This window comes from Chrysemys picta, chromosome 2, assembly GCF_011386835.1.
Source record: "Chrysemys picta bellii isolate R12L10 chromosome 2, ASM1138683v2, whole genome shotgun sequence".
Taxonomy (NCBI): domain Eukaryota; kingdom Metazoa; phylum Chordata; order Testudines; family Emydidae; genus Chrysemys; species Chrysemys picta.
Genome location: NC_088792.1, coordinates 22,358,741 through 22,376,425, shown reverse-complemented (window position 1 = coordinate 22,376,425; position 17,685 = coordinate 22,358,741). Strand labels below are relative to the sequence as shown.

The 17,685-nt window shown below is 39.1% G+C and overlaps 1 protein-coding gene across 2 annotated transcripts in view; it reads left to right on the top strand.

Annotated features, from left to right (window-relative positions):
• Positions 1 to 15,386, top strand: part of PTPRN2 (protein tyrosine phosphatase receptor type N2) — a 942,968-nt gene extending 927,582 nt beyond the window's left edge. For both annotated transcript variants that reach the window (XM_065582768.1, XM_008162983.3), the window contains 2 exons: positions 7,617 to 7,690; positions 13,611 to 15,386. In XM_065582768.1, the coding sequence (XP_065438840.1) occupies positions 7,617 to 7,690; positions 13,611 to 13,682 (146 nt within the window). In that variant the 3' untranslated portion in view covers positions 13,683 to 15,386. The remainder of the gene's footprint in view (positions 1 to 7,616; positions 7,691 to 13,610) is intronic.
• Positions 15,387 to 17,685: the final 2,299 nt, after the last annotated feature.

The following is a 17,685-nucleotide window of genomic DNA, read 5'->3' as shown; positions in this document are numbered from 1 at the left end:
CAATGTAGTTTGACACTAAAGTATAATTTCTGCACAATCTTAAACCAGTCCCATTGTGACTCTTATAGAAGGCTACCTTTTATTAAAGACTTGTCCAGAATTGTTGCATATTTTCCTCAGTTCATTCTGTGTAGTATTTCATGGATACTCTAGCACTAGCTAATGTATTCGCAATAGAAAACCAGAGTAAAATAAATATAGATCTTGCAATTTGAAAGACCCATATGGGCAGCTGCATTTCAACACCAGTCTATAACGCACATGTGCACACTCCAATATGGGGATCCAAGAAGGAGCAGGATTTCTTTGAGCAAACTGTTAAACACAGCACTGAGTGGCATTTTCAAAACTGCACTTGATTCAACAATTGTCTTCCAGGTGACTAGCCTACAGCTTCTGGCACAGATGCTGGAAACAATGGATTGTCCAGAATTGTGACATTGTGGAATAGCTAAGGTTGGGTGGGGGTCATAGAATTTGACTTAGAGTTGCCAAAACCAATATCCCTCTGTATGCATGTATATATGGAATGCTACAGTGGTCATAGTTGATGCTGATATGTTAGTTTGAAAGGGTTATATGTAGCAGTACCTTTAGTGTGACCATAACATTAATCATACAGGTGTCATTTTGGGTTTTAAAAGTAATCCTCTATTACCTACATCCTCTTTTCAAGCACAATAGCTAGGATGGAATCTTGTACAAAGCAGAAGACCATCAACTCCCACTGAGTGGGAGTATCTAAATGTTAAAATAAACCCAGTCCTGCTAAGAGTAGAATTCCCTTGGCTTAGTAGAAGTCAGCACCCCTTTACGTCCAATTAGTGATGATTGGTTTCTGCATTTTCATGCTGTCAATTGACTGTGTATGGCAGAGTTTTCTCTAGTAGTCAATTAAAAATGTACACAAATTTTATCTCTGCAGTTACTTATTCTTCTGCAGTGACAAAGGATATTGGCTTAAAATTGACATAGCAGTACAGAATCTCAAGCCTTACAAGACAGTTGAAATTGTAGTAATTTAGGGTGGGCTGGCTGGGTGTGTATTCCCTCTACCCGATACAGTTATACATGGGATGTACAAGCTGACCTGTACTTGATAACTTAAATCATTTTCCTTCAGAATGCATGATAAATTCAATATACAGTATTATCTAATAGTAATAAAAATTGTGTGTATATATAGTATTATATGGCATAGTAATATTTGTCTTATTAAAATTTTGATATCTTTTATCTTTTTTCATTATTGTGGTTTAATGTTCTTTTCACTGTTTACATGCCTATTTTTCCTGTTAATTGTGAAAAACAGAGATTGATTGTGGATTTTTTTTTTTTATCTTGTGTATATTTTGACGGGGGTGGAAAGTTTCTAATAGGATTAGAGTAAAATGTATTGCTATCTGGGTTGAAAAAGTGACTATAAGCCTTAGGGCAGGTCTACACTACGGGGGAAAGTTGATCTAAACTACTCAATTTGAGTTACGTTAGTAGCGTAACTCAAGTTGACATAGCTTAGATCTACTTACCACGGGGTCCATACTATGCTATGTCGACAGGAAATGCTCTCCCATTGACTCCCCTTACTCTTCTCGTTCTGGTGGCAGACCAGAGTCGATGGGAGAGTGATCAGCAGTTGATTTAGCAGGTCTTCACTAGACCCGCTAAATCGACCCCACCGGTGAATCGATCATTGCAGCATCGATCCACCGGAAAGTGGAGACAAGCCCTTATATTTAACCTATTATTTTTATTCCCATCCCCAGATACACACCCTGGAATCCACTTTTTGCAAAAGAGTGGGATAACTGGCTTTCACTGAAAACTCCAGTTTGTATCTATGATCTCCTGTATTAACCTTAAAAATTATTGAGGCGGGGCATTCCTCCTCAAAAGTGTTGCAGCTTCACCTACTCTCTGCCAAGGCTTTTCTCTGTTTTTTATGTCATGACATTAAGTGACCCTCTCAGCCAATAACAGACCTCCAGTTCCAGCAAATGAAAATTGCTTAAATATTGACAGTTTCTCTCCATCACCTTCAGTTTAAAAAAATGTTTTTACTCCAAACATTTTGTTTACAAGTGTATTTTATTTCACTTGCATTTGAGACAAAACAGGATAAGGAAGAAAGAAGAGGTCCCATTTCCTCCCTGCAGAGCCCTTTATGGCTGGCAATGGAGTCTTTTAGCCTTTGTCCAGTGAGGATCATAGATGGAGTTGGAGTTATAGCTGGGGTGCCATTGAAACTAACGAGCAGTGACCTGGCAATATTCTCCCAATATATATATATATATACGCACACTTGGATCAGACATCTGACTTTCATTGCCGTCATACCTTTGTCCTTAAGGGTTTTTTCGCATACACTATTTTTCACTATTTCATAAGATTAAAACATGCTACTCCAAAATGATTCTTTCATGGCATGCCTCACAGACTGCAAATACAGCAAAGTACATGACTGAAGCTAAAAGGCTGCCAATCAGCAGCATCTTACAAATATTAATTGGACCTCTTTCAGCTTCTAGCAATATCCTTGAAAAGAACTGACCTAGGGGCTCTTCAGGACTGTTTCCTTGGAGATTTTAATAAGACAGGTTTTAATCTGACCTAACAAGACCCTTTCCCCTTCAAGAACTAATACAAAATCTTTATTATATAGTAAATATAAAAAGATACATTAGAGAGGGAATAGCTCACAGGAATGAAATTGAACACCTACATGGCACAAAAAGAAATGCATATGACAGGTCATTTTCCGTATTCCCTTTAGTATTCCGTTTTTTTCTATTTGGATGAGAGCTTATTCTCACACAGCTCATCTCCTCTTCCTTAAAGATACAATGGAAGTCCCAATAATCCCATGTTAGTAACTCACACTCCAATGTCACAACTATGTTAAAGAGTAATATAGATTATCTATCTAGCCCTCATCCCTTTACTAACTGAGCAACTGAGCACCTCACAACCACGAATGATTTTATCAGGTGGAAGACATTTCCAGACCCCACCCCAGGCATGGTGCCCACTGGAAGTTGGCATCCAGGCCCATCACCTTGATTGCCCATCCCTGAAAACAGCTCTGGATTTTATCCTCACTATACCCCTGTGAGAGAGAGAAGTATTCCCTTTTACAGATGATGAACTGAGGTCACAGGGTAGAGTAAATGATTTTTATAATAATATATGGAGCTATACCTATCTCATAGATAGGGAAGGGACCCTGAAAGGTCATTGAGTCCAGCCCCCTGTCTTCACTAGGAGGACCAAGTACTGATTTTGTCCCTGATCCCTAAGTGGCCCCCTCAAGGATTGAGCTCACAACCCTGGGTTGAGCAGGCCAATGCTCAAACCACTGAGCTATCCCTCCCTTCTTTACCAAAGGTCACACAGGAAACCTCTGCCTGAGCCAGGAGTTGAACCCAGCTTTCCTGAGTCCTCATCTAATACCTTAACCCACCCTTTAATGTTCTTTGTGAATAAGTTCACATATAGCTTAAACAATTTTTGTCTTTTTCTAGAGCATTTGCTGATATATCTGAAAGTGGTTCCTAACATGAACATCTTCCTTAGTGTAACACGGATGGTTAGCTCAGTGAAGACACTGGACCCATTATAGGGCTTTTGCCCTAGGCTTCAGTGTAAGCATGTGTGAGGATATTGTGTAATAAATAAAGTCATGTTTTAGTTGTTTACAAACTTCCTGTAAAGAAATGCTGCTGTTATCAGGGCCTGCATTTTGTGTGTTTGTATAGTGCCTGGCACACTGGGACCCCAGTACTGACTGGGGGCTTTGGGCATTAGTCGTATGAGTAATATTAATATCCTGTTTGTTTAAATATTGGGAGTTGCCAATGGGACCTTGAGACAACCTACTGTAGTGGATCTTGACTAGCTCATATCTGTTATTTACTGTATTAGTGGATACTCTACTGGTGTGACTCTCTGCAGGCCAAACATTTAACCCTTTGGGGGCTGCTGATCAGGAGCGCCAGCTGCCTAGTGCCAGTTCCTACATTGCTGCCCAGGGGAGGAGCAGGGGCTGGAGGAGGGTTGACCCTAAACTTCAGAAACTGTTTCTCTCCTTGGGGCAAAATATAATTCAACTTGCGTCTTTTCATGTTTTCTCTCTGTTTAGGCTGCTAACGTTTTCTGATGTGGATTGTTTGACTGCTCACTGTAAATGCCTTGATCTTTTAAAAATGTTATTGTTAATTCCCAAATGCTGGATTCTGCCCCCTTTACTGCTACTGGGTATCGGTTTCTGATGTGTGGTCCTAATGAGTTCAATGGGAGTCAGGTACTGCTCAGCGTAAATAGAGATGACAGAAGCTAAGGTGTATTCTGTAAAAATGCTTACAAATTCACCTCTCGTATTACTGCTGCTACTACTACAGCAGCTACTCAATCTCACAGTAAATTTTGCTCTTAGATACATATAAAACAAACACAGAAATCTCTTATTAAAAGGCAGCCTATGGCAAGCAGAGACCATATTTATTTCATGGAAGACCTTGGCTATGAGGTAAAATGTAGTCATAGGAGAAAAGACAATTCTTTATCCAGTTTAGACATTGCCCTTGTAACTTTATTTCCTGAAGCCAGTGGCATTATATGACAGAGGGGTATGTGTTGGTAGAGAGCAGACACAAAGCCTTGCCTTATTGACATATTCTGCTTTCTCCTTTCCAGTTGTCTGTGTCTGGATTTGAGCCAGTGCTTTTTACTCTTTCCTATATGATATAGGTTGTTTCCAAAGACAGCATACTGGTATTTTTATCTATTGGTGGAGAGGATGGGTTAATGGCCTAAGCAAAACCGTTGCAATATTTAGGTGTCCTTGGAGTCATAGGTTCAAGTCCTGATAGGGCTGACTCAGCTCTTCCTTTTTCCACTGTAGATAAATTGAGTTACCTGTAGCTTGTGTGTGAGCCGTTCAGATGAGACCTATAAAAATCTGCAGTCCTTTCAGCTCTGTGTGGATGTGAAGGATTCCATGGCCGCACACTGTGTATGAGCAGGATTTTGACCTAGTGTCCCTAGATAAGATTTCCCTTTCTCCCACTACAATACCTCCTTTCCCAGGGATGTCTGCATGGCAGTGATGCTGTATGTAAAGTGCTTTTGTGTCCTCCAGGATGAAAAATGATATCTCTTATGTCACTGTTCTGCATTTCCAGGTGGAAAGGGAAAACCTCAAAGTGATGAAGACCATAAATTTATGCCACGAAAGCAATTAGGAAGACATAGTCAAATAGACACAGGGCAGTTAGGCATCCAGCTCCCCTTGATTTTGAATGTGAGTTGGTTGTGTAACTGCCCTTAATGCCTTTGAAAATCTCCTCCTTAGTCTAGAATTGTGACTTAGGCTATTCCATAGATCAACACACAATATAGTGGAGCTTATGTACTATGCTACCAATCTGGCATATTTAGAATAGAAAAAGCCCTCATCACTCTTGAGTTTTATTAGAGGAATAGTGAGATATATTTATTTTGGGTTTGGCACAATAATGGAATAGAGGTGAAAGGTGTGGTAGTGTTACCTCTTGCAATAGAACTCCCTCTTCTGCTCCGAATTTTCTTGTTCCACACGTTTTCTTTCAAAGCAGCAGCCAATTTTTGCAGCACTATGTTCAGTTGATCAGTCTCTCTAGGCATTTATGTAGGCCCCATTACCATAGTCTCTAAGCATTTCCCAGTCGTGTTTTTATTTTATTTTTTTAGAGCTGCAAAACAATTTCTCTGTCCTCCTCTACCTGTAAGAGTAGCTTGAGGAGGTAGTAATGTGTGTGTGTGTGTGTCTTGGGGAAGGCAAGGGGTATTCTGTCTGATCTTCCTTCATTATCTTCCCTCCTCTGTCAACTAACATAGTCTATGATGAGTAATGGTGTATACCACACCACACAAAGTCTGATCTTCCAAGCACTTATGCACTGGTTCAGCAATTCACTTAAACACATGCTTAGCTTTAAGCTCACTAATCCAATGGTCCTACTCATGTGCTTAACTGCTTTGCTGAATCAGGGCCTTATTACCAGACATTATTACCAGGCACGCTACCAGAGCTGTAGTCCTGTTGATGATAGTGTCTAGCACCCTATTCAGCACCATAATCTGTACAATAGAAAGGAAGGAGCTCAATGGCTTATTCAATGCACCTTTAAGATTTTTCTGAATGTTGATTCTCAAGAGGTTTGAGAAATGTATATTGTAAAAATCAACTTTTGCCTGCCATTGAAATTTTCATAAAAGGGGGTATGAAAGCCTGTCTGAACATTGAACAGTATCATTGGATTCCTGCGCAAACCTTTTCCCCCATGGATTACCTTGACATTTTAATCTTAATGCCTAGGCATAGAGGCTGCCATCCTTTATAAAAATTATGGGTGAGATTTTGAAAAAAGCACAGCATCAGTCTAACTCTTCCCCCACTGTAGCTATAGGTGAAACTTTGAAAATCCCTCCCTCGCTGTGTGGATGTGGACTAAGCTACAGTGTTCCCCTTAAAATGAAATATTCACCTTGTTAAAAAGGGGCCCCTGTTCTGCAGACAAGAGCAACAGTTGTTTGTAGTTTTCTGTGGTGCAATCCTCACCTGAATTGATGCTTTCTGTGGAAATTCTAGCTGAATCAGCTGTGGTTGAGATATGATATTATTTTACTTTATTTTATTTTTATTTTATTTATTACGCTTTTGGGAAGTGTCTTTTCTTTTGATTTCTTGAGGAGATCTTTATTTTTGTCTTAAACATCTTCCTACTTTATCATCAAATACCTCCATGTAAATTCCTGTGCAATATGTAGAGATCCGAGGTGGCAACCTTTGACCTCTGAGCTGTCCGTGCTATGCCCATTGTATGAATAAAGGTCTATTTCTGATACAGATACAGAAATGCTCCTTTTCAGGAAGGTGTTACAAACTGATATATTTTCTTAGCCTTGGTGATTTGTTTTTAAAGATTTTCATGGTATTTTTGCCCACATTAAAACAAAATTAAACTGTTTTAAATGGCCTTTCTTGAGTGTTTTGAGTGTGAATTTTCCTGAAAAGGTGCTATTGAGGGGAACTGTGGGACTGTCTCTCTTAAAGAGGATATTTATGCTGTTTATATTAGTATAAACCTGGCTGCAGTTGGCTTTGAGACCTTACAATGTCTGCACCTCATGTGATTTATGGTGCATCTTTTTAAAATGTGATAGAACTGATAATGGTAAATGCTTAGGGCTTAATCCTGCAGGTACTTAATATCATGCATATCCCCTGTGCCTGCAATGGGGCAACTTACAGCAGGAAGCATTGCCAGGATGGGTCTGTAGTTTCTAATAAATCTGTTCTGCTTTTGAGAAATATCTGTCCAGGCATCTCTCAGAATTTGTTTTTCTCTGGGTTTTCTTGAATCAATGCTAATTTCTTGAATTAATGCCCTTTTCCCTTATTTTTTTTTCCTATATGAACATAAAAATTGCAGCTGTCTGCCTAGTCTGCTGAGGGATGGATGTAATAATTTTCAATTGGACTGTTAGCCTAAAGGGAACCCGATAGCAGGAGATTGACAGATTCAGCATGTATTATCTTTTGCTCTTAACTCAGCCCAATTTGTGGTTTGTTACAGGTGCTAAAGAGATTGATATTGCTGCTACCCTGGAGCACTTGAGGGACCAGAGACCAGGCATGGTCCAGACAAAGGTACTGTCAATACATCCACTGGGATTTTAAATACATTAAAGGTATTTCACTGTAGTTATTTTCATGATAGAGGAGAAAGGGCATGACCTAATATAACACAACTCGCTAGCTGATTACTCTGGTTCCCTACCAACTGTAGCTTATTTATGCTGAAGATTTATCTAGGCTACTTTCTTTGATGTTTACTGCTCTTTCTTGTAACATCTTCCACATCTATCTCGATTAACATATATGAAAGACAGTGAAGACAGCAACCTATAGTCTATTAAAGAAAATGCGTGCTAAAAAAAGTTCTTGCTCTAATCTTCAAGGATAGGTTATTTTCTTAGAGTATTTGCAGTTCAGTATCATGCGATATGTAAACCAAAGGTTCCAAATCACTTAAGAACATAATTGCTGCATTCAGTTTTTATGCTGAAAAAGTTTCAGCTTACAGGAAATAGTTCAGGAGGAAATCAAGCCCTTTAAAGGGGAGTAACAGAACACAGGCCTGTTTCTGAAATAATGTGTTTTGCACACATGATGGTTGAAACCCTGTGCTTCCTTTTAAATGCTTGTCATCTGTTCTTTTATATACATATTGCATGGTAGGCTACATTTGTATCGTCTGGTGAAGTGCAATAAATATCATGTACTTGTTTGTTAATGGGCACAGTGTGCAACACAGTCATCAATTTACAAAGAAAAGTGTTATTCTGTTTATATGCATCTCAAATTTGAAATTCATCTTTGCGCTGCTGCTATAAGTAACATCGATAAAAGATGGGAAAATACCTTGGGTTATCCTCACTTGCTGCTTGTTAAGAGCTACAATGATAAAATGAAAGTTTGTAGTTATGTATGACATTGAGGAATCTCATTCATGATGGGGAGACCAACTAAATAGATATCCATACATTACATGGGCAGAAAGTGGCATGGTTTGTTTTTGTTGTCCCAGTCTGGAGCCTGCAATGTGGGTAGATGGACAACAAAGAGCAATGATGTGACAGGGTCCCACGATTAAGTAGGTACTGTTGGAAATATCTTCAACATCTGGGAAGTGAAAGTTGCTGCTGGGTAGTTGTGGAACAAATGGTTTTCTGTACCAGACTGTTTCATAACTTTTCTTGAGGAAGTAATGGATTCCTCCCAATCCCATTCATTTCTGTTCCCTATCTAACCTGGGAAAACTGGTGTTGGAGAACTGTCAGGGATATTTTTGTGCCATTTCAGCAGGTGGAGGAAGAATGATGCTTATTGGGTAGTTGAAGTTGTCCAATCTTTATCTGCAAGTGAGGTGGAAAGTACAGTAGAACCTCAGTTATAAACACTTCAGAAATGGAAGTTGTTTGTAACTCTGAACAAAATATTATGGTGGTTGTTTCAAAGGTTTACAACTGAACATTGACTTAATAGAGCTTTGAAACTTACTTTGCAGAAGAAAAATGGTGCTTTTAACCATCTTAATTTAAATGAAACAAGCACAGAAACAGTTACCTTACTTTGTCAAATCTTTTTTTTAGACTTTCCCTTTTTTAGTAGTTTATGTTTAACACAGTTCTGTACTGTACAGTATTTGCTTTTTTCTATTTCTGCTCCCTGATTGCATACTTAGTTCCAAATGAGGTGTGTGGTTGACCAGTCAGTTCATAACTATGTTTTTCATAACTCTGAGGTTCTACTGTATCACAAATTCTTCTTTTACTCTGATTTTCAAATTACAAAAAGCAATAACATACAGAATCTAATTGAGCACGTATTTGATTCCTAGAGAAAATGTAAATCCTGACACATGCTGTCAATGCACCCCCTGTACATGTCAGTCTTTCTGTTGAATCCTTACTCTGGCATTTCTTTCTGTTGAAATAAAAGGGTATGTTACCCTCAACACCACCACCACTACCACCAAAAAAAAAAAAAAGTTCCTAAACTACAGAGTAGAAAAATGGAATGTAAACTTCTCTGGGCTTGATCAGCTGATCACATGGAAATCTCACTGATCATTACACTTCAGTATGGTGTTCTCCCCTTAAAACGTGTACCTGGAGAACCTTCATAAACAAAATTAATCTGATGCTTTGAAATACTGAATACTGCTCATCTCTCTTGTCTCTCTCTCCACCATTATCATAATCTCAGAACTGCCCAAAATCACTTATTCAAGCTAACATATTGCAAATGGTAAATATCTGGTTACATGCTAGTGCTATATTGTCCTCAGATATTTATTTATTTATTTATTTGTATTTAAACAAACCCATGTGCTTTCCCAGCTGAATACAAATAAGGAATATCGGGCTCTTGGAGTAATTTAAAACAATGGATTAAAAACCAGGTTAGAAATGCCAATTACAGAATGTCCCTAGGCAAATATGCACTGAGTTACTTCAGCGATGTCATTGCATTTCCAGCAGACAGTGCTCCACATTTTCAATAATCGTGTGAATGATTTGTTAGCAACATATTGTCTATAAGAAACAATATTTTATTCAAATGCACGGTACATAATAAACATAAATAAATTCATCATTCTGTGTTTCTGATGGGCACAATAAAGGTTGTGTGAGGTTTTTTTTTTTTCCAGGGGGAATCACAAAATATTGTTGAAATGTCACACGTGACATGAAAGAGTAATGAATAAGTATATTCTTTTGGGATGAGAAAATTCTTTCTTTCCTTCTTTTTCCCTTACCATATCTTTCTTCCTGAAAGCTGGAATATTAAGTCAAGGCTCATCACTGTATCACATATAACACATAGCCAATGGTTTTCTTTCCAGTTTTTACTTGGAATCAAAATTAAACACAATTGTATTGCTCTTTTTCTAAGATACTGTATTTATACTGCCTCTGCATTAGAGATAAAACCAAAAATTCCTTTCCAGCTCTGATCTTTACCCCAAGTTTGCCCATCCAGGCTCAGCTCTACTTATTCAGTCTTGTACTGAGCTGTAACACATGTTGATTGTAGCACAGCTGAATATAGATTAACAGAGTGGGTCCCTTAAACATTGCTAAGATTAAAGTTCATGTTATCTAGATGTAGGAGGTTTAGCTTAAAGGTGTGGGGGAGGTAGGTTAAGTGGTTTTGCTCTCTAAAGATTAGCCATGGGCATCCGTGGAAGCTATAGCATTTTGAGTTCGCTGTGCCTGATAGACCTAGCCCTGTGCTGAGGAAACAGCTGTGCATCAGTTGTACCATCCTGTTCACTGCAGTATTGTACGGTTGGTTTTAACCCTAGATTCTCAGGCATATTCTTTGTAGGTTAAGTTGCCTCAGTAATTTAGGTCTGAATCCTCAGGTAGTATAACTTGGTGTAGCTCTATTGAAGTAATCTCCTTGGTCTTCATGTTAGGTTCTCCTGTGGCAGAGTAACTTGTTCTGAATAAGTAGAATTATGTGCTGTGTTCATGTGTGCCCCTACAAATGCATGTCCAAGTGGAATGCCCTTTCTTGCTTCCCACTCTTGGCCTTCTGCTGCTCATGCTGCTCTCTTATGAATTCAGTGTGCTGCATCAGCGCTAGCATCCCATTCCTGCTTCTCCTGGGTGGCCACCAGCACTTCAGATTTTACTTTAATCCAGGTAGACTAATCATCCCAATTCATGGGGTAGCTTCTGTATCTGAACATCATCCTTCCATGCCTAGCAAGGGTAAGCCATCACTCTCTAGGGCTGATTGACAGCTAATACACAAATCGGAGGATCCAATCCTGAAACTGCACGGTGTGCTAGTTTGGCTATAGCTGTTGCCAGGGTGACTGCACAACTCATGATCCCAGATGTATCTGAGAAGTTATTCTAGTTCCCCCGCCACCCCATTCTGATCCAGGAACTGTGTCCTTAGCTATGTCTCATTGTGGCACGATAAGGTTTTCTAGTCAATGTAGGCATTGGCTCTGAAATGTACTGGGTGAGGGTGTAGAAGTCTGACACTGAAGTGGGTGAAGTACAAGTCGTCATGTATTCTCAGTGGAGTCTGAAATAGCTGGCTGACACATTTTCAGTGCCATGAAATTTTCTTGAAATGTGTCGTTTTGTCAAAACCCAAACACTTTTTTGGGGGACAGAGAGATACTCACGTTCTTAGCCTGGTAGTTAGAGCACTTGGAAAGTGGAAGACCCAGTCAAGTGCCTGAATCCGAGAGAGCTGGGATGAAAAATTCTGCTTTGAATCAGGGAGAACAGGGACTTGACCTTGCGTCTCCAACATCCTGACTACCAGGCTTCTGTCTCACGGATTTCGACACTTGCATCATCAGAGAAAATGGACATTTTGATACAATTCCATTTTTTTGTAAAAAGTTCAAAAGGTTTTGTTTTAGTTCCAAAGTGGAATGAAAACAAATTTGAAAACCTCGACAGTTGATATGAACTGGAATTGTCGTCCTCCAGTTAGCTCTATGCCGAGAGTCCTCCTAGCCTTCAATCCTTCCACTAGCTTTCCACCTGGACCTGGGGTGGAGTATTGTGGGAGACAAAATACAATTGCATATCCTTAGTCCAATCTTCAATAATCACCTTGGGGGCTGTCTGTTTCCAGGAGCCACGAGCTACTGCTGCATTGACTCGTATAGTCTGTGGACTTCAAGCCCACTGTGCAGCACTTGTCATGTAGTCAAAAAAACCAGGGGGCTAGAGAATAGTTTCATGCTGTACTTGGGACTTCCCTCACCTCTGGAGACAGATATTACCCTATTGAATGGAGGTATTTGTATTGGTGGTTCCAATCCATATTGTGCAGAGCACATCTGAGCTATGGTCACAGTCCTTCCCCAACAACCCTGGCTTTCTGGCCCAGTCCTGTTCTATGCAGGTTCTTAATCCTTGTAGTATCTGAGTGCAGTTGGCCTGCACATTCTTTCCGTTTTCCTCCTGCTTTCCCCCTTTGTTCCCAGCTTGTTCTCCCTTTCAAAGAGTGATCCTCAGAGCAGCCATAAGAAATGTAGCCTGAAATATTGTATTTACTTGAATCTTTCCAGTGTCTGTTTGAAACTCTGGGTGCTTTAGATTATTTAAAACACATGCAAAATGCGAAATAAAACTTTAGAATACTTTGAGCAGATTCACTATTCATTCCGCACAATTCGTGACTTCTTTTGTGTGAACAGACTGGACAGGCAAATATAAAAAGATTTTTAATGTAAAAAAAAAGTAGATGCAGATTCTAACATTTCAGTAAACTAAATTTCTTAGCAAAATAGTTCGCTTAGAAAATAGATACAAAAATTTTAAGTTTACATATTTTCTCTCTCTCTCTCTCTCTCTCTCTCTCTCTCATATACTGACTTACTGTATCCCTGTGTCTTCACACTTACTAACCTTGAGGAAATGAAATTTATACCTCCCATGTTTTTAAATGACAGGGTAGTGATTGGAGAATGCTTGGTAATTTGTTCAAGGTATTGTGTGCTGAAAAATCAAAACGTTACAGTCATTGTTTTCTTACAGTGTGCATAATGTGGGGAAAGATTTACTGTAGTTACTATAGTCTGGAAATGCTGGGTTAAGGAAGCAAAGGAGTCCTGTCTCCAGTGCCCCACCTATTCCCATACGTCAGTGATGGATATTTAACCAGTTTCCATCTGTCAGATGGAAGTGGATAGTGATCAGTTGTTCACAGACCTTTCTGACCATGCAATTGTAATATGTCATTGTATGCTAATATCCAGCTATAACAACAAGTGCTTCTTGGTGTCTGCTATCTGCATTTTTCTCTGTTAAGATGACTGAGAGTTGTAAGATCCTGTCAAATGTGGTATATTGCACCAGTAATCTCAGAACATTTTGTTCCTTTCCATTGGAAAGTGCAGTTCATCTTGCATATTCATATTTTTAAATAATATCTTGAGGATGCTTCACAATTGAATAGTGCACCAGGCTTCCTTCCTGGAATGTTTTGTTTTATTATTCAGACTGTGTATTTGTTCTCTCTACAGGAGCAGTTTGAGTTTGCATTGACAGCAGTTGCAGAGGAAGTGAATGCAATACTCAAGGCACTTCCACAATGAGCGGTTCCATCTCCTTGAGGTTCCCTGAGGATCCATCGCTCATTTCCTTATTCTCAGTCCCTGTGAATGTTGTTGGAAACCGTGACCTGACCTTAACTGTGTATCTTCTATTGTAACCACATAGTAATAGGGTCCTTACAAACTTCTATAGCCAGTAAAAGTTCAACAGTTAAAATGTGTATTCTGCTTCTGTTTTTTAAAATTTTAAAAAAGATATCTTGAAGCCTCGGATTAAATGACAGAACAATCCATCTAATTCCTTTCACACCCTCAGAGCCCTGAATTTCACACTTTGAAAGCACACGTTCATGTTCTTAATAGCAAATATACAGTATTGTGGGTAATTAGTGCAGTCAATATATTCTCAGAAAATACAGTGTTCTGTTATACTTTGTAACTTCTCAGAGGCTGAATAAGAAGAGCAGGGGGCCTGAAAAGGACTGGGATTGTTCTTACACAATACCAAGCAAGAGCATGAAACAATGCTGTGTGTGTTAGTAAACACAGGTCTGGCCTCTTGCATAAAGAGCCTGCGCCTTTTCATGCTGGGCTTTGGCAAGCGAATGTTTTCTTAACTGTTGTTTACTTTTCAGCTTTGTGCAATGAATGGGAGAAAATCTGAGCTATAAGTAAATAGGCCTGCACAGTTGTCACAACTGCAGAGAACAAGTCGGTCACATTAATGGGAACCCAATGTATAAAGAGCACAACAACACTTATTATGTACCACTGGCCTAGCAGAAAAGGAAGTGGGATACTCTAACCTCAAGAACTGAGTTATAGGCCCCATATAGCAGCTGGATGAATGGCCTGAGCGGTTATGAAAGCAGATTGTTGATTTTTATAGGATTACTGGAGAGAATGGGAGCTTCTTTATATTTTGGCATTATTTCCTCCTCCCCGCAAAACAGTGTGGTTACCATTCTTTTTAGACCAGAAAGGATATTTCAGTAAACGCATTCCAGGCATTCCTGGCTGAAACAAAAATTTTCAATCTACATTGTATGAATTTGTCTCTATGCAGACATTGGTTACATCTCTCTGCAATATTTCTGTTCTTTCCCCATTCTAAATTATACATATCATTTTAATTCATTATTATGGAATGAAGAAATGTAGGTAGAATTTCTAAGGTTCTTGTGCTCTAAATTCTTATACCTACTGTTGCAAAGTGATGCTAAAGTATGTCTGGAAACGATCCAGTGATGTAACTTTGCTTAAACACACCCAGATTTTTCATTGTTTGTTTTTGGGGGGAAATTAAAACTGCTGATAGAAACACTTTGATTTATTCGAATGAGGGACTATGGGTAACATTTTCAAAAGTGAAGTGACTTAGGCTCCTAAGAGTAACTCGTTTTTGAAAATGGGACTTAGGCCCCATAGATGCTTTTGAAAATGTTACCTAACATGGTTGTAGTTTCCAAGTTTATATTTTTTCAAAATTACTTGAAAGTGTTGTATGCTTTTAACTGTGCCAGGTTAACAATTTGATTTCATAATTGCAAAATATATCAATGGTTTTAATTGTGGGGTCTTTTGTAAATCTCTATTCAATGAATTGTTTAAAAAATAGCATTGCAGTTTTGCTAAAAGAGAGGCGACAGGCACCTGTTGGAATTAAATAACATGTTGCAATTTTGTGTTGTAGGTATGGATGTTGGTGATTTCTTCTTTTTGGTGATTAAAGAGTTATTTCAAAAAGCGCCAGACGTGTTACTTTTCTATGTATGTCTTCTCAGTGTGTGCTGCTACTGTTTAATTTGTGCATCCCATTACCCTGGCAGTATAGAGCAGTTACTGCAGATGCCATCATCCTCTTAAATACACATACTGTATATTAAGCCACATGTTTATTTTATGGCATAAGCATTTTAGAGCTTTCCTAGCAATAACTAAAAAAACTAATGGGGTATGAATGAGAAAATTGCCTTTTTCATTTGATAATTTAGGTTTAACAGGACTCCTTTATTACTTTAGCTAACACAAAATTGCAGATCAGGGAAGATTAAATCAGTTTGAACAATATCTGCCAGTGTTTGAATTAGATTTATTGTGGAGACAGTGTGACGTGGCTTTCTGAAAATATAGGTAGCTACATCCAAACCAACCTACCAGAGATTCAAACTTGGTACATCCTGGCCCCCACCTCCTGTTGCCAAATGGAATGGTCTCACTGCAGGGATGCTGTGTTGTTACTGACTGACAACCCAAGGTGAACGGTAGCTTTTCAGAGGGCAGATCCTTGCGCTGTGATTCGTTAATATAGTCAGAGCTCACTCTCCCCATACCCACAGCAAACCTGAGTGACAGTGGCAATCCTCAATTCCTTTGGGTTTGTAAAGCACTTCATGATGCTTTTCCAAACTGTTACAATTTCTGTTTAAAGTTCAAAAATCTCTTTCAACCTAATTCTTCTGCAAATATTTAATCATGATATGTTTCAGGTTAATAATGTAAGGGTTATTCCTATTAATTCAGAAACCGCTAGAGCAGGAATATAATTATCTATTAAATTCTATAGAATGGTTCAAACTACAGAAAGATGATCATCTTTTCCATTAAATTCTATAGGTTTTCAGAGTACTTTCTATAGAATCCCATTTAAAACTCAATTGGTTTCATCCTGACTAAATACTATAGTACTTCTCCATAAGGTCAGGAAGTGATTATAAACAGGAAGCACGTTCCCGTAATCTAAAGACTATTGCACAGCATTACAAGGCCAAGAGATTTTCTGGCTTTCTTCTTCAGAGAGGTGCCAGACTTGCAGTATTCACCGTAAATAAGCAAATCTAGGGATCCTGCTTGTGTAGGTGGTGTTGGCCACTAATCTTCATAAAAGTTTGGATGAAAGAATCCTATTTCCCACAGCAATAATAAATATAGAGCCTATCGGCAAAATTCACGTTTCTATTCCCATCGGGTTAAATTGTGGTGTCATGTCATTTCATCTTCAAGTGAGATACAGAGCCATGAAAATATTACCTGATGCAACCTGGCATGTCAGAATGTAAAGAAGAATTTGTTTGTCAGATGAAGTTTATCCCTTTTGTAGCAGTTAACTTAATCTAAATGATTTTGCAGTGGGTTTTGTGCCTACGTACCTGCCCTTGGCTCAGTTGCTGTCGCCATTCACCAGCCCATTTAGTAGCCTTGGTCTTGCATGTGCATTTTGAATCCACATGAGAAAGAGCTCTTCCTGATTCGATTTCAGCAAAGCATCTGTCGTAAGCCAAATAAGAGATTAGACATCACAAACCCTCCTTTTTGCAGTACTTTGTGGAGTAGCTTGATCGTTGTTAAACTGATGTGCAATATTGAAACTTGGGCTGGCATCTGACTCTTAGGAGGGCTGGAATACATTGTGTGCATTAAATAGTGGTTTAGCTAATCTCATTGATAAAAACCAAATCTACAGATGCTGTTTGTGTGTTTGCATCTTTAATTGCCATGGACCTAAAGCGTAATTGGAGAAGTGAAGAAAGGATTAAATTAACCCCAGTGCTGAGAGAGCACCACCTATTCATCACTTTGAGAGGGCTGCGGTCTGGGTAAAGAGCCCAAGTTTTCCAAGTGTGCCACAGAGGGGACTCCATGCCAGTTCTGAATATGTAGATGTGGGGGAAGTGAGGGCTGGAAGAGAGGCCACTAGATCCAGTAAAAAGCAACAGAGGGTCCTGTGGCACCTTTAAGACTAACAGAAGTATTGGGAGCATAAGCTTTCGTGGGTAAGAACCTCACTTCTTCAGATGCAAGTAATGGAAATTTCCAGAGGCAGGTATAAATCAGTATGGAGATAACGAGGTTAGTTCAATCAGGGAGGGTGAGGTGCTCTGCTAGCAGTTGAGGTGTGAACACCAAGGAAGGAGAAACTGCTTCTGTAGTTGGCTAGCCATTCACAGTCTTTGTTTAATCCTGATCTGATGGTGTCAAATTTGCAAATGAACTGGAGTTCAGCAGTTTCTCTTTGGAGTCTGGTCCTGAAGTTTTTTTTGCTGTA